Source organism: Trifolium pratense, linkage group LG4 (genome assembly GCF_020283565.1).
Source record: "Trifolium pratense cultivar HEN17-A07 linkage group LG4, ARS_RC_1.1, whole genome shotgun sequence".
Classification (NCBI taxonomy): domain Eukaryota; kingdom Viridiplantae; phylum Streptophyta; class Magnoliopsida; order Fabales; family Fabaceae; genus Trifolium; species Trifolium pratense.
Window position 1 is genome coordinate 7,922,598 of NC_060062.1, and position 18,382 is coordinate 7,940,979.

Sequence of the window (18,382 nt, forward strand, 5' to 3'; positions counted from 1 at the left end):
TTACCGGAAAACTTAGTTGATGTGTCCGAAAATCTTCCTTGAAGTGTTCTGGGTTTATATTTTGATTACCGAAAAACTTGGTTCATGTGTTTTGGAAAAAAAAAAAACTCAATACCGAAAATATTATACGGGTAAAGTCAAATATAATAAAAGGGTAAAATTGATTTTTTTTTGTAGGGGTGGAAGGAAATTTATTGTAGTTATTTAACCGGATCCAATCCAGAGTAGATGTGATTTGAGTTTTGGTTTTGACAAACCCAACCCGCTATTTGGTAAAAAAAAAAAAATATATGTTTAGTAAATAATTTTGAGGATCTTATTCTTTTGTAAAATAAAAATCAAACTTAAGCAATTAGATTTAGTCCACTGGTGAGAGATTTTGAGTAGTACATTATATAGGTTATGGGTTCGATCACATCTTATTGTAAACAAACTTTGAGGATTTTTCGCTGGTTCTTAAAAATTTTCCTAATATTGCGTAAAAAAAAATCTTAATATTGGGCAACAGTTTCACGCTACACTACATTGTTTATCAGCCAAAAACCTATATATATAAACAGAGAAGTTCAAATCGTGTGTTTCGCATTGGTGGCTGCTAGGGTTCAACATGAACGACAAGCACTTCCCAGTCGAAGCTAAGCCTCGTCGGCGGGTGTTGCGTCAGCTAAATTTAGCTTTAACGCGGTGGATGATGTGTCTGCCAAATTTTGCTATGCTGACGTTGCGTGAGCCTAATTCTGCATCGCCGATTATCCTCCCCGACGAACTGATTGTAGAAATCATCTCCTGGCTCCCAGTGAAAACTCTAATGAAATTCAGGTGCGTGAATAAGTTCTTCAAAACTATCATCACCGATCCTCACTTCGTTCAAATGCATCTCAAGAAATCATCACGAAATCCACATGTAGCACAATTCTGGCGTCCCGATTTTTCGAAAGAAACCAGTTTTGTAACTCTCTCCATTCCTGATTTGCTTCAAACAAAGATTACTCAACTTCACGATAGTCCTTTCCATGATAGATTGAACAATTATTATTTAAATGGAAGGGGACAGGTTATTGGTTCATGTAATGGATTGATATGCTTTATTTATTATTCATTCTATTACCGTACTACTGACTGTCTTTGTTTCTGGAATCCGGCTATGAGAACGGTGTCTGAATTTACTACAACAGTTTGCCGTCAGCGTTGTGGGTGTTGTGTAAAGTACTCTTTTGGTTATGATAATTCAGCAGGAACTTATAAGGTGGTAGCGTTCCATGTAGTGGAGAAGGAGAAGCAAAATGGTATGAATAATCCAAAAAGTGTGGTGAAAGTTTTCACCTTGGGGGATAATTCTTGGAGAGACATTCAATGTTTCCCTGTGCTTCCATTATACTGGTCTGACTATGACAAGAACAGTGGTGTGTATAACAATGGTGTATATTTGAGTGGTACTATTAATTGGTTGGCCCTTCGCAATTACTTTGGGTCGTATAATGAACCTGATTGGTTTAAAGGTGTTACTGTTGAACAATATGTGATTGTTTCGCTAGATCTCTCAACCGAGTCATACACTCAGATGATGCTTCCTCGCGGTTTTGTTGAGGTGCCACCACGACGTTTTCAGCCAAAGATTGTGGTTTTGATGAATTGTCTCTGTTTTGGTCATGATTTTGAGAGAAGTCACTTTGTTATATGGAAAATGAAAGATTTTGGAGTTCAAGAGTCTTGGGTTCAATTGTTTAGAATTAGATATGAGACTTTCTTTCCAAGAGGCCGGAAGTATATTTTTGAGCCGTTGAATTTTTTGCCATTGTACCTTTCTAAGAATGGTCTTACGTTTATATTCGCAACAGATGAAGGAGGTTTGGCATTTCTCTATAATTGCATAGACAATAAAATAGAGAAAATTAGACCTACAAATAGAATTTGGTGGCTGTGGGTTACGAATCACATTGAAAGTTTGGTTCCGACAAGTTGAAAGTGAGTTTAGATTTATGTTACTTCATGGATGGATGATACTTTAAATTTCTTATCAGTTTATAATATTAGATTGTGTGAATATTTTGTGTGATGGTTAACTGCTTAATTTTTGTCATTGACTTATAATTGCTTAATTTGTTTGTATTGTTGTTGGGTGATTATATATGTATATCTACAATTGTTTTAACTTGGAACTTTGGCTCTAATGAATGGGATGGATTTATCTCAAGTTTGAAGATGATGTTTCTAAAGGGTACTCAACTCAACAAAACTCTAAGATACAATATTCACCATTTTTTCTATGGTTTAGAATGTGATATTGTTTTGTGTTGCTGAAAACTGAGTATCGAAGAACAATCAACATGTAAATGTGATTGTTCACCCGAGGATTTATTCACCCGAGGAATCAAGTATCGGAAAGTTAAAGTTAATCGCTCGCTACTTGTTGCACATTTCTAGAATTAATTAGTACATTATATAGAATGAGTATTAATTAATAATGTACACTTGTAATTATTAAGTGATAATGTACCATTTGTATGTTCACCTTGATTGATTTCATCTCCTATCACCTCTTGAAGAATGTTAGAACCTTAAAATTATAAAATTCAATCTAGGTGAAAAGAAATTGGTTATTTTCCTTCACCTTTTGTGCAATATAATTGATTTCCTTCGATCTACACAAATATTGAAGAATCACTTTAAATGAAGTCTCATTCTAAGTCTCTCATAAATTTCACTCATAAGAGAATGTATCAAAGAGTTTTCAATAAACTTCGATGATGAATGATACTTTTCAGAGAGAATAATGAATGTTGAAATGTTATGTGTGAAAGAGATTGGTTTATATAGAAAGCTGTACGAGAAAACATTTTTTATACCGGCCAAGGATTACGTTGAAAGTTTTGTCCCAACTCAAGGATTACGTTGATTGCTAATTTTTTTTTACTTCTAGGAGCCATATGAGCAAACTATTTGAGAGCCAACAAATGATCCAAAATCATCTCACCTACAACTCAATAGAAAATTCTATTTTAAGAAATTGCATCGCCGCTGCTTCATCCGCGTCCGATGGTTCATCACCATCACTGCCAGCTACGTAGCTCATGCTAGGTACCTCCTTTTTTATGAGACAAAGGGGGAGGGGGTTAAAGAAGTTTATTGCTAAAGTTGTTTTGTAGAACAAAATCTGTTTGAAACTTTTATGAAGCACTTATTTGTCTAATTGATGTTTGTTTACAATTCTGTGAAATTGTGTGATGCTTTTTTTGGGCATAAGTTATGCACACCATGCATAAATATCCCAGATTGCTTAGCGCGCCCCCCAGTTTGTTTAATGTGTCCCCTGTATTGCTTAGCACACCCCCCAAGATTGCTTATCGCCCCCAGTTTACTTAGCACGCCCTCACCCCCAACATAAATAACACACAAAATCATTCCACAAGCAGAATGGTTTTGGATTACAATCCTCTAAAACCATTCGACAGTAAAAATGGTTTTGGCATTATAAGTACATCTAATATGAAACCATTCCACAACAAAAATGGTTTTGGGGGCCGCGCGAGAAAATTTGGGGGGTGCGTGAGGAAAAAATTGGGGGCGCGCGAGAAAATCTGGGTGAGCTAAGTATATGGGGGCGCTAAGCAATTTGGGGGTGTGTTAAGCAATTTTCATTATTTATGCATCGTGCATAAGGAAAAAATTTATGCACCATAACCACTCCCCTTTTTTGCTTTGAACCGTATGTATTGAAAAGCACAAATTATGTATCATCCATTGGAACCATGAATGAAAATGATATTTTGGTTCAAAAATAATTTTATCATCTTCTTCTCAATTTGCTAATTAAAAATAGAAAGCTTAAATTGTGGGACAACGTTTAATTTGAAGTATGCTCCTCTTCAGGTCTGAAGTTCGATTTCTCGTTGTGTCAATTTCGGTAGACTAGTCCATACAGAGCAAAACACTCTAGCTTTAAATGGTCCTCTGCAAATGAACGGTGTGATTGATTCCTTTAAATTAGTCGGTCCTTTGGCCAAATGTTGAATTTTTTAAGAAAAAAAATGCTAAGAAATATTGAGGATTACTATCTCTTGAATGCACGAATTGATAAGATGCATTTGATAATGTATTTGATGCACGAATTGAGCAGAAAATAGTACTAAAAATGCACTTCATAAGTTGGAGTGTACTACATTCTATTCTATGAAACACAAACACATCTCGCCTTTGGATCCTTACACACGTTAACATGTGTCATAATAATACATATTTTTAGATGTTGTGAAGACAAACTAAGGCGTTATTACACCCATCAACATAAATATAGGGAACATTTGTTCTCAATTCTACCTAGAAACTAAAACCATGAAATATACATAATTTGATCAACAAGTATAAGTAAATTTGGGAAAAGTCCTCTAAACATCATATTATCCCGGAGACGCCAAATACACCATGTTGTAGCAAGCCAAATCAAATGTCTGACCTTTGAACCTTTCTTTCCTTTCACCAAATTGCCAAAGCGATTTAAATGACTCCAAGTATTGTCAAAGACAATATTGTCATCTTGCATCAATTATAAATTTTCCTCCACACTTGGTGAAAGAATTGACAATTAAACAGCACATGGTGAATATCTTCCACCTCTCTAAAACAAAAAACACATGAAAGTTCATATGAGTTTATAATAACTCCCTGACTTGCTAATGCTGCATGTGTTGGCAATCTTGATAATGCTTCTCTCAATCTCAATTAATGGAGGATTCATCCATTGTAATTCCAGGTACACGATTACGGTAATTAACTATTCTTATATACAATTATGCTATGTTTCATATCTATGACATGATCTAAAATAGAATTCTTTCAGCTACACCTTTGTGGATTGATCGAGTTGCGTGTAGTGATTCTCATCGAGATTGGCTTGGTGTGGAATAGTAATTTGTTTTCAATTACCTGTATTCCCGGGACAAGAAGATGGAACAATTCAAATATTTGTTTATGCCGCCGTGTTTCCCGGTCCTTTTCTTTTAGTGCTTCGACCCGAGTGGAAGACTTGGGTATACATAGTTCAGAAGACTGTATGCTTTAAAAAACAACTCTTCCTCTTTAAATTCTTATTATTTAGTTAGTTCAGCAGCTCTTTCAGTTCGAACTTGCCGTCATGGGCTAACCCTTGAACCCGCAAATTTATCCCGTATAACCCACGGTTTTAACCGTCCAACCCACACAGACAAAAATATAAACGGACCGAATAAAAATTAATCTTAATTAAGTCTGCGCGGACTGCGAGTTAAACGGATGTTGTCCGACAAATTAGTCTCCAAGTCAGATATTTAAGTGCTTAAGAGAGCAAATTTTTGAAACCTTAAGCCTTTACTTGACTTGTTTGGCTCTTGGACAGACCATGTTTTTGGGTTTCACCAACATAATATAAATATCACATGGTCTATTATAAATAGAGATAAAATGAGTATAAAATAAATTGTCTTGTTAATTTTTGTCTTGTCCATACATTTTAATTCAACTGATAAAATATTAAAATTGTTATAGGTTGAATAATGTGATTGGAGTTCAAATCTCGACTCTTCCACTTATACGTGCTTGTGAGTTTGTAATAGTTATTGTCATTTTATTATCTACTAAAAAAAATAAAAACCATAAGCTGCTAGATTTGGTCTAGTAGTGAGGGGTTTGGGTATTATGCTATAGGTCATGAGTTTGATCCTCAGCTCATTGTAAATAAAAAAAAAAACGTGTTCTAAAAATACATGTTAAAGAACCCTAAAATTAAGGTAAATTTTTTAGTCACTAGGCTACTTGACTAAAAAAAAAACAACCCTAAAATTTGACTAAAATTTGACCAAATTGATCAAATGATTCATAATTATACTGAGCTAATAAATGCAACAAACCCCAACTTTTTAAATACATGACAAAAGATTGACGCAGTCTCTACCTATTGTTTTAATAATCCATGATAAGTCATTGAATCATACGATCCGTGTGCTATAACGCATCATTTAAATTTGAAATTTTTTTTTTTCTACCCCAACAATCTTCATTCTACCCCAACATTTTTCTAAAAATACCCAATATACCCTTTTTAAAATTAATATATTTTAATTTTTTTTTTGTCGTATTATACTGTTCCGGTAGAATTTTCATCCTCCAAAAAAACTGTTCCGGTAAGTATTTATCGTTACCGGTAAGTTAACTTTATCGGTACACTTTTTAAAAAGTGTTCCGGTATGTTAATATTACCGGTACACTTTTTAAAAAGTTTTCCGGTATGATTATGTTACCGGTACACTTTTTAAAAAGTGTACCGGTATGTTAAGCGGCTTCCATCAGCTTCAACCTGCTACAATACCCTTAAGGTACTACTGAAGCACTGATAGAGTAAAAACTAATATGAGAACACATCCTTAACCATATTTGCGGGTGAACAGACATAAATTAGAAATGAGCTGCAAAAGATTATATGTGATTAGTTAGACCAACAACATCGTTGAAATATCCGAAAATCATGATTTTCGGATATTTCAACGATGTTGTTGGTCTAACTAATCACATATAATCTTTTGCAGCTCATTTCTAATTTATGTCTGTTCACCCGCAAATATGGTTAAGGATGTGTTCTCATATTAGTTTTTACTCTATCAGTGCTTCAGTAGTACCTTAAGGGTATTGTAGCAGGTTGAAGCTGATGGAAGCCGCTTAACATACCGGTACACTTTTTAAAAAGTGTACCGGTAACATAATCATATCGGAAAACTTTTTAAAAAGTATACCGGTAATATTAACATACCGGAACACTTTTTAAAAAGTGTACCGGTAAAGTTAACTTACCGATAACGATAAATACTTACCGGAACAGTTTTTTTGGAGGATGAAAATTCTACCGGAACAGTATAATACGACAAAAAAAAAATTAAAATATATTAATTTTTAAAAAGGGTATATTGGGTATTTTTAGAAAAATGTTGGGGTAGAATGAAGATTGTTGGGGTAGAAAAAAAAAATTTCTTTAAATTTTTACTCTATCACTTTCTATGATAGTGGCTCTTTTGTTTTCTTCAATCAAGTATCGCCAAATTATGTCATCGTAACATTATTAGACTTAATAAAAAATTTCAAACATTAATGAGTGTCATTTATTATTTTATAAACTTAATTTTCTAACCGTGATTAATATTCAAGAAAATTAATAGTAACCGTGATTACTCATATTCAAGAAACTTAATAGATTCTATTTTGTTTTTAAAGTTTTTGTCGCAATCACTCATTGTCCAGTTGTAGTAGCAGCCTCTACAGGAGAGACAAGTAGTATAAAGGGTTCCAACCCGAACCTCCGTTTATGATTAGTTTGAATTAACATATTTTTAAGTTTATTTAAGTAATTTATGTAAATAAATAATTTTTTTTTACAAATCAAATAAATAAATTTTTATGTACTATTATAAATTAGTTTAAGATAAAATAGCTTATAAAATACAATTTTCACTAGTGAAAACTTATAAAATTATATAAAACCTAATTTATATTGGATAAGTTATTTGCATAAGCTGAAAAATAAGCTAATTCAAACGGGTCCTTATTCTTTTTAAGGATGAAATTATTTGAAAAAAAAAACATATTGTGTGCTTTTTCTATATTTTCCTTCAACTGTACTTAAATTGTTTAGTTTGAATATTATGTGTTATTTTATTTGTTATTTAATTTCAAACAAAAATGTAAAAATAACACATAAAAAATTTAAGAATGAATATGTAATTCCAATAAATTATTCTCCAAAAAAATTAAGTTTGCAAGACTTCCCAAAACTAATTTCAACTTATTTTATTCTCCAAAAAATTTGCAAGCCTCACTTTATGTTCGAATTCCAATATTTAATTATTTCAATTTGCCAGGCCATGACTCAATTAACAAGTGTTAATATTGTTAAGTTTTAGTGATGATGATTATTTTATCGACGGAAAAAAATGTAATTTTTTTCTATTTTAAAAAAATTAACACTTCCCAAAATTAATTTTTAAATAGAATATTTTAACCAAACAATCACGCCGGACGACTTCAGTGGCAAAGTGATAATTTAAGATTGCAACTAAGAGGTCATATATAGCAGATTTTGGCCGTCACCGTGAGCTAGCTTAACTCAAATAGCAGGGACATCATTTTATGCGTAATTATTTTGAAATAATAATAATAAAATAAATAAAGAATCATAAAAAAAAGGGTAAATGATCATTTACCCCCTGCAAAATAAGCAAATTTTCGTTTACCCCCCTACGCAGATTTTTTTTCTGTTTACCCCCTGCAAAAAATAGATTCACTCATTTTGCCCCCCGTATGTACAGCAGGACATGTGAATGTGCAAATCTGCTGACATGACTTGTACATGTGGAAAAAATAATTAATATTTATTTTTAAATTCCACGTCAGATAATATATTTTTTTTTAAAAAAAAATTCTACAAAATAAAAAAACGGATTTTCTTTTTTTTTTCCCAAAAAAATCCTACAAATAAATTTTTTTTCCTACAAAATTTTTTAAAACATTTCCTGCAAAAAAAGTAATTTTTTTTCCTACAAAGAATTTAAAAAAATTTCCAACAAAAAAAAATGAATTTTCTTATTTTGCTCCCAAAATAAATATTTACTCCAAAATAAAGTTTATTTTCAAAATAAAAATTTTAAAGATTTATTTTCAAATCTTTTTGAATTAAAAAAACATGATCTTTATTTTTTAAAAACAAAACATTATTTTTTTGTTAATCTCTTTGAATTAAAAAAAATAGAAAAAGAAGTTTATTCGTATTTTCCTCTTATACCAAAATCATTTGTCCTAGAACTAGAAAAATAGAAGGAAGCAGAAGACAATAACGAAGTAGAAGACGATTCCGGTGATTGAAGAAGATGACGACGAATATGATCACGACGGTGGAAGCAAACCGGCGAAGATTCTGTTTTTTTTAAATAAAAAAGATTTGAAAATAATTTTTTAATATCTTAAAAATAAACTTTATTTGGGAGAAAAATATGAAAATTTGTTTTTTTATTTTAGGAAAAAAATAATAATTTTGTACGAAAAAAACTATTTGTAGGAATTTTTTAAAATTTTGTAGGGAAAAAAATTCGTTTTATTAATTTTGTAGGAAAAAAAAATTAAATTTTTTTTTTGAAAAAAATATTATCTGACGTGGAAGTTAAAAATAAATATAAATGTTTTTTCCACGTGTACAAGCCACGTCAGCAAATTTGCACAATCACATGTCCTGCTGTACACATAGGGGCAAAATGAGTGAATCTATTTTTTGCAGGGGGGTAAACAGAAAAAAAATCTGCATAGGGGGGTAAACGAAAATTTGCTTATTTTGCAGGGAGTAAATGATCATTTACCCTAAAAAAAAAAAACCAATTTTCAAAGAAAACCTTTTGCTTTAATTTTATTTTAAAATTTGCTTACTAACCCCCAAATTAAAATATACCCAAAACTTACTAACCCCCAAATTAAAATATTTACACAAAAGAAAAACCCTAAATTAAATAATATAAACCAGAAAATACACCAAGAAAATTCTACTTCTTTCTTAACTGTGTCCTCTGCAACACACACAAGAATCACAACAGATAGATATATTACATTTACATATAGAGATAGAGAGAGAGAGAGAGAGTCACATTGAAAATTGTAGAGAGAGAGAGAGAGAAAGAAAAACCCTTTTGACTATTAAGCCCCCTTTTCACATTGGACTGTAGTGGTGTGATCGGTTATCTCTGTTGTAATCAACCCCAAAAATCAGATCTTTTTTCTTTTCCCGATTCAGATTCGAATACCCAATTGCGTTTCTCTTTCTGGGTTTTATTTTTTTTCTCATAAAGTTTCATTTTTACAAACTGGGTTTCTCATAGATTAGCCTAATTATGTTGACTTCAACACTTTTGTTACTTCTGAACTAATATGGAACTGTTCATAATTCAACCAAAACAAAGACAACATCATCAACAACAATAATAATACCAATAACATGTCGTTTTACATTGGTCGTGAGGCTTCAAAGGTTGTTTATTTTTTGTTTTTTCTTAGTTTTTTTCATTTGAGAATTTTCTATCATTTTTTCTGTTGTTTGTTTTAATTTTTGTTTTGTGTTTGAATATGAATTTGTGTAGTTATGGAAGAGAATTTGTTCTGAGACAACTATTGAGCTAAGCCTTCTTGCAGAGAATTGGAAGTACCTTCTAGCTGGTCTTGTTTGTCAGGTTTTTTTCTATGTTTTTGGTGATGGTTGAGTTTTACTATTCAAGTTTTGGTTTTGCTATTGTGTAAAGAATGAAAAGTGTTTTTATGTTTTTCTTTTGATGTGGAGTTGAAAATGTCTGAAAATGGTTTTTGTGGTTGGTGGAACTTAGGACCTGTTTGGTTAAGAGAAATTTTTTTCTGTTTAATTGTAGAGTGAAAACATGGACAATTTTGCAATTAAAAGTGAAAACAAAAAATAATAACAAAGAATGTTTTCTCAAATCTAATAAAGACCCTGCCCACTTAGATGAGATGGTTCAGGTCTAGGTTCGAATCCAGCCCTCAGAATACAACAGTGTTAAAACTCGTGAGGGAGAGTTTTGCCGCCTATTGTAATCCTACCTGGCTTGAGGGATTAGTCTATGTAGTTGTGTACGGAGGTTACCTGGTTTACAAGAAAAATCAAACTGACCTTAACTTGCATGCTACAAAAAATTCAACTTTTTTCTTCAAGTTGTTGGGGTGGATACATGATTTGGACTTGATTTAATCACTAAACTTAATCTTGTGAGCTATTATGTCAAGTGTTAGGGTTGATTGATTCATTGGAGTTTTTTTTTAATGAGAGAATTTAAGGAAGTTGTAATTGTTTTGAAGGATAGTTTGTTATATTCTGCACTGCATCTATAATGAGTTGGCATTAGATGATTTATGGTTTTGATTTGGACTTTCCAATTATTATTAATTCTATGCAGACCTTGGTGTCTATGATGATGATCAAATGATCCATTCATCACATTGAAAGGCTTTAACAATATGCAACTGGTTTTTGAGGGAAATATTTAGGACTAAGGTTTTATTGAAAAACAGAAAGACATAAGAGTGGCCAATTTTTGTGTGAAATATTTAGTTCTATTTAGTACCGAGCCACCGACACTTCAAATTTAAGGTGTGTTTGGAGTACTAGATTCTGGCACATGTGATTACATTCAATTACTTCCATTTTTCAAATTATTATCAGTGTTGACGTGTCAGTGTTATGTCCGGTGTACGTGTTTGTGTAAGTACTTCATAGCTTTAGTTTAACACCTGATATCTAATTTGAACGGTTTCCCTATGCAGTACATACATGGTTTAGCTGCCCGAGGAGTTCATTATTTTCATAAGCCTGGTCCTATTCTGCAAGATGTTGGATTCTTCCTTCTTCCGGTTCGTAATTTTAATTCCCTTCTTTTTCTGTCTCACCTTTTTAAATAGAATGATAGGAATGCGTTTGTAATTTCTAATCTTGATGTTTCTGCAGGAGCTCGGGCAAGAAAAAACATACATCAGTGAAACACTGTTCACCACTATCTTCATTTCCTTTGCCTTGGTAAGAATTTTGTGTCTCAGTTTTAATATATTATTTGTAGTTCTATATGACTGCATTCTGTCAGCATTTAACTTTGTATCCACATTGTGATAGTTTGTATTGTGCCCGCCGTTGGGATTACAATTCAAAAACACAGAATTTTACTACGAATTTCCATTGTGCGAGTTGCGGCTTGATCATGCATGTTTGTTCTGTGTTATCCGACACTATATGAAATATTTGAGATACCACCATACAAACATGGTCAGGGTGTACAATCTGCATGGCAAATGCTTCGACTTTGATGAATTTGCTCTGTTTTCCGTAATCGAAACAACGGAGAAATTTGATCAGAAGAGACGACATTGGTGGTCTGGGTTACTCCTGTACTCTGTCTTCACGCTTGACGAGGGACGTGTGGATGTCGTGCAAGTAAGAAGAAAGGTCAGCGTCGTGGAGGCCGTTTCCACGAAAAGAGAGATAAAGGAAGCGTTGTTGGTTTAATGGAAAAGAAGGGAAGCCGAACGCGTGTGGCTGTGTTTGTTTTTATAAAAGGAGTCACATGTTTTACAAAAATGAGCTTTTAATCCCAGTTGTTAAGTTTGCTCGGATGTTTATAAATAACTAAACTTCATTCTGTCTAGTTATGTCCCCTATATATTGTGGTTTTGTCCGATATGAAATGATTATTTTCTCTGGTTCTTTGGCTTTATTCCTTTTAATCTTTGCTCGGCACTCTGCTATTGCAAGATTTCAGAGTTAAACTCATAGGATAGCATCCTCTTTATATCATTGGCTTTTTTCCTATTTTATATATCCGTTTTGGCCGGTATGGCTTATTTTTTGTGAACTTCTCATTTAAACCAGTATCACTATTATTTTTCCTTCTTTTGAGGTTGCGATGATAAATTCTTTGTGTGCTTTTGCAGTGGACATTTCATCCTTTCATATTGAAGAGTAGAAAGATCTACACAGTTCTTATATGGTGTAGGGTTCTAGCATTCTTATTCGTAAGTGTTGATCGCATCATGTCCTTTTTATTTAACTATTGTTTAATCTTTTTGCATTTCTAGTTAAAATATAAATGCACACTGCAATGCTCGAATATGCCGGTTATGTCATGTCATTTTGCCGTGCTTCAGTTTTTCTCCTGTTTTTGTCAATGCATTATATTTTTAATTACATGTGGCTATTGTGTGTATGTTCACTGCAGGCTTCTCAAATTCTTCGCATAATCACATTTTATTCTACACAACTTCCTGGTCCAAATTACCATTGCCGTGAGGTATGATTGTTTGAATTATATGCACTTGTCAAACATAGACCTTTATCTTCTTTTTTTTATTGTCAAGCTAGTCCTATATCTTTAAACATGTTTACACTGTTGAACCAACTTCCATTCTTAATCCACTTCTGTTACAAATTTGTGTAGATGATCATTGAACGATATACTATAAAGTATGTTTCACCACTCTGCACCACGATCACGATTAGACCCTTGTTGTCAATGTGGTCATAATTGTAGATAAATCTACAAAAATTTATGTTAGTTTTGATGCATTAGATATTGATACAATCATTATAAAGAAAGACTTTCGGTAACATTAACATAGATGAAAAATGAAGTTTGTACCAACATTGTTGACGTTTTTAACCATAAATGACTTACTTTGACATGAAAAAGGACTGACTTGACACGAAAAAAGATAACCGACTTGTTTGAAACATTAAATCAAGTTAAAGGACTCCTAATGTAGTGTTACCTAAAACATAATATTCCATGCTTTATTTTTAAGTATTACTTCTGTTTATTTTATTTGATTCTTATAACTTTATACTACTAATGTGTCGAGCAGGGTTCTAAACTTGCCACATTGCCCCGTCCAGATAACATTCTTGAAGTTCTCGTGATTAACTGTTAGTATACATTATTGTATTGGAGTTTTAGCTTTGACTCCTTTTGTGGTTTGAGCACTTATTTTGATTTTAATATGCAGTTCCACATGGCGTGTTATATGGATGTGGTGATTTAATATTTTCGTCACACATGATCTTCACTCTTACTTTTGTACGTACATATCAGAAATATGGTGCTCGAAGGTAAAGTTTATTAAGGTTTTAGGAGATTAATTAAGTTTTACCGCATTAATCATTGCTTGGTTACTTCATTGTTCACTTCAAAAGATGCCCTCATGATCTCATACTTTGTCATGTTTAAATTTCAATTCTGATTTATTGTGACTTTGGATTATCGACCAGATCCATAAAGCAGCTTGGGTGGCTGCTTGCCGTGATTCAAAGTCTTTTGATAGTTGCATCTCGCAAACATTACACGGTTGACGTAGTTGTTGCCTGGTACGGAGCTTTTTCTGCTTTGTGATGGAAAAACAGCCATATGTGTCGCTTTTGAATAATTTTTTCATCTTTTTGTTGTTTGCTGGCAGGTACACGGTTAATTTGGTGGTATTTTTTGTTGACAAGAAATTGCCAGGTTTGCCACCATGTTCGTTTGTCCTCTTTTTCTCGTGTTTTTATATTTTATTCTGTTTTATTGTATATTATTCGTTTCAATGTAATTTGTTTGTTTAATTTAAGTTTTTTTTTTTTTTGACGGATTAATTTAAGTTTCTTAATATCTATGTTACTTGAATTTATCTAAATTTCATTTCAATATTTATGATGTATGTTTAGATTTAAATTTGTAACCGAATTATGTCATTAAAGGCGAATTTGTACATAAAAATGTTTGACTAAAATTAATACTAGTTACTTTTGGAGCTCCCTTTAATTATGCTATAGATTCAAAAATAATGTTATTAAAGACAAATTTGTACAAAAGACGTCCGACCAAAATTGGTAGTTTTTTATTGCCGCCTATTGGTAGTTACTTTTGGAGTTTCCTGCATTATTGTATAGATAGTAATATATGCTATTGCGGTTTACTTGATGCGTTATTTTCTGTTATTCTGACTTTGTTATTTGCAGAATTACCGGACCGTTCGATCGCAGCTGCAGCAACCCTGCTACCATTGAGCAGCAAAGACGGTAGGACCAAAGAGGAGAACTACAAGCTATTGAATGGGAATTCTGGTGACCCTGCGGATCGGGTATGGCAAATACTCTTACCCTTTCCCTTGTTCCTTTTACTCCATGACTCCGTTTGGCATGACATATTTTTTGCTTCATTTAATTTTGAAGTAGCTTTTAATGTCAAAATAAGTCGGACGAAACATTATCAGAATCTATGTCTGTCTAAGATCTAGAGTCGGGACATAACATCGTTATTTTTCCCTTTTCAGAGACAAAGATCTCAAATAAACGGCAAGATCACGGATGACGGCAATACACACCATACCGACTCTACCTTGAATGGTGTATAGATAAAGAAGTTTCCTCCACTGTACAAAATTGGATCTGCTTCAATATTGCTGTTAGAATGCTTCAATTAGTTCTCAAATCTCAAAGTCAAACTAGTATCAAGATCTTATTAGTGAAACTTGAATCTAGGTTGTGCTTTTTCAACATTGTGCAGCTATGATTCATTATATAATCCAACATCAGCATGTGCCTTTCATATTCATCTTATCAATGTTGAAATCATGTGCATAGCTTCTTTTTTTTACCATGGTTTTATCTACTTGCATTACATAGTAACCTAATCATGTTCAGCATTATGTAATAATATAGGCATATAATGTAAAGAAGAGGTTAAAGCTAAATGCAACAATCGAGCTCTTTTTTCTTTACAATAAGATGTTTTAAGGTTTAGTTGATAATTACCGGTTATTAGAGGCTCATTTTCTTTCAAATGATGAGGTTGGAGGCATTCAAATGTGATTTAAAATAATATTTAATTTAGTTTTAAAGTGTGATTGTGTGGATTTGGTTGAGTTAGGTCGGAGTTGGGGTTCGAAGTTCAAGCTTTAACAATTCATTTTTGTCTAAAATGATTTTTAGTATATGTACTTTTACATTCACACGATGTTTTAAAATCTGATTGTCTATTTATTGATAATTTTAAGACTTAAATATATATTTGGTCCCTTACGTTTATTTTAGGTTTCAATTTGGTCTCTTACGTTTAAAAAGTATCAATTTGGTCCCTTACGTTTACTTTAGGTTTCAAGTTAGTCATTTCCGTCAATTTTGTCACGTCAATTTGCATATGTGGACATACATGTGGCACTTGTACACGCTGATACGTGTACTGTTCAAACGGTATTAGTGACAAAACTAACGGAAAATGACTAACTTGAAACCTAAAATAAACATAAGAGACCAAATTGATACTTTTAAAACGTAAGAGACCAAATTGATACCTAAAATAAATGTAAGGGATCAAATGCATTGTCTATGATTTAGTTATTCGAGAGATTTTATTGCGGTTTTATCTCAATTTCAAATGCCATGACTCAGAAGTCTCGTCAGTTAGTTATTTGATTCCATATTTATGACACCATTAGATACTTTCACCACTATTAGTACTCTTTGAAGCATAATGGTGACAAAGTGACATGAGCCAACACATGATGTTTAGATCATGCATGTGCTTTTTCTTACACATAACAATGCTATGTTGATTGTCATATACCTTTTCTCTTTCTATATTGAAATATGACATGATGTATGATTTACAGTATCTTAGTTCAATCATCATAATAATAGTAGCATGGCACATGCATCATCTCCATTACACATGGACCATCCCTCTTTTTTCTTCACGCGTTTTGTGGCCCTTCAAATATTCATCATGCACTTGTTAGTTATCCAGCAGCCATGAACATTAATTATGTAATGTAGCATGTGGCCATGCAAATGTATGTAGCCTCATATATAGCAATCAACAATTATTCCAAGGATCTTCCAAAGGTGGCATCATCAATGCATGTGGGAGTATCAATACTGTATTTAACTTTTGTTTCCGTTTTGGAAATGTGGCACTAAAATATAATACAATATGATATAACTATATTGGAGATTCTCTTTACCAAAAAAAAAAAAAAACTATATTGGAGATTCACTCACTTTGTGAGTTGCTTATCAAAAAAAAAAAAAAACTCACTTTGTGAGTTTTTTTGCAATAATTATATTATTCAATAAAATTTTATAGAACCAACCAGAATTAAATCTAATGGAATAGTTTTTTTTTGTGAGTAAATTGGATATTTTCTGCACGCAATTGTAAAACTTAATCCCTTGAACATTTCGAGCTAATGTTCGATTAATAGATATGTTTATATTTAATGCTAATTTATGGAAAAATAAAATAATTTTTTTATAGATATTAAATTGTGATGATGAATATTATATTATCTTAATAATTTGACATAAATAAATGTAAGGACTAAAGGCTAAAGCACCGGTAAATATTTTTCTTAAGGTCAAAATTGCTTAATCTTTTCTAAGCAAAAACAGTAGCAAAACATACCATGAGGTCCATGCAAATGAGATAAGATAAGGTTATTGTTAAATCAAGCTATAGCTAAAAGTGGCAATGAATGAACGTTTCAAAAAAACAAAAGTGACAATGAAAAAGTTTAGTATATTGGTGCATGCCTTTTCAATTTTTGCAACTACAGCTAGGAACAGGATTTCCTGCATTAATTTTTTCACGCAGTTTCACGCTGTGTTAAATCAGGACCGTCCGATCTAATCTGAATGGTTCAGATTAATTTGGACTGATTTTGTATAGATGCAATATGAACCGACCGATCTGAAATGGACGGATGAGATCTAAAACAGCGTGTAACTTTGTGATTTTCAACTGCAGGGCATCTTGATCCCTACAGCTAAGTTAGTCTGTTCATGCATGTGGATATGGCCTTTCTTATTAACACTAAAAAGGAAACTAATCTTAATTAAGCATGTGATCAAGTATTCATTTTGTTTGTATTAAAAACATTTGGTTTATACTAATCTTAACCTCATTAATTATATCTTCAAATTTTGAGAATGGATTTCATGCATGCGGTTAGCATATCTCTGCATTGATAAGTACATTGATCTACCGTCCTTACATAGTTACATTCATATCGCATAATTTACAAAATATTCAAAAAAAAACATTAAAAAAATATAAAAACTGAGCTTGAAATTTGGATTTCCGCTTATGATCCACCGGTCGAATACATAGTATATCTGACTGCATAGAATCTTAAACTCGTATTTTGAAGAAATTCGGGTCCTATGAAGTCAGAAATTTCCTCCATTGAGGTTGGACATCAATGGTCACTCGATTAAGATCGAACAACTCATATTCAAATTTGGTATTTTCAATTATAAAAATATCAAATTGCATTTCTTAGACCATGCGAATTACTCAAACAGTCACCGACTTTTCGACTGCATGAATGAATGTGGATCTCTGCATAGAGGACTTATCTCTAATCTTAAGATATCCTAAATTTACTCGGCAAAAGTATTATACTACCTCTCAAGTCATTTAAAAAAAACAGTTGATTTTTTATATTCATTGAATAACTGATATATCTGATCTATATTATAAACTAGATAAATCGGTTATTTAATGAATTAAAAGTGAGTTATTTCTTATAAAAAAAGAGTCGAGTGAGTACAATTTCTTTTGCCTTTTGGCCCACATTACATACCAACCAAGAGTAGCACCCAACAAAAAGGTGGTGCTTGCGCCATTCAAGCTGGAAATTAAAGTTTAGTCAATGTAAGAAAAAGGGTTGATTTTAGGAGACAAAAGATCACACTCACATAGAGAGACAGAGTGCAATGATAACGTTGCTACAACGTGAGTGACATTGAAAGAACATCATTGAGGCATGTCTTCCAATCCAACTAACCACATTTTTC

General features: G+C 32.4%; 2 protein-coding genes across 3 annotated transcripts; both read left to right on the forward strand.

The window, feature by feature from the left end:
• Positions 1–596: 596 nt before the first annotated feature.
• Positions 597–1,964, forward strand: LOC123919535 (F-box/kelch-repeat protein At3g23880-like). The gene has a single exon (XM_045971456.1). The coding sequence runs from the start codon at positions 608–610 to the stop codon at positions 1,961–1,963; it is 1,356 nt and encodes a 451-aa protein (XP_045827412.1). The 5' UTR covers positions 597–607; the 3' UTR covers position 1,964.
• Positions 1,965–9,550: 7,586 nt separating this feature from the next.
• On the forward strand, positions 9,551–15,309 carry LOC123919536 (phosphatidylinositol:ceramide inositolphosphotransferase 1-like). 2 transcript variants are annotated; one of them, XM_045971457.1, is made up of 12 exons: positions 9,551–10,030; positions 10,140–10,229; positions 11,332–11,418; positions 11,513–11,581; positions 12,490–12,570; positions 12,774–12,845; positions 13,417–13,477; positions 13,558–13,660; positions 13,820–13,915; positions 14,005–14,051; positions 14,546–14,667; positions 14,860–15,309. In XM_045971457.1, exons 1-12 carry the CDS (start codon positions 9,998–10,000, stop codon positions 14,938–14,940), a joined length of 942 nt encoding a protein of 313 aa, XP_045827413.1. In that variant the 5' UTR covers positions 9,551–9,997; the 3' UTR covers positions 14,941–15,309. The 2 variants fall into 2 exon arrangements, with proteins under 2 accessions (XP_045827413.1, XP_045827414.1); XM_045971458.1 differs by lacking the exon at positions 12,490–12,570 and having other exon boundaries at positions 9,593–10,030.
• Positions 15,310–18,382: the final 3,073 nt, after the last annotated feature.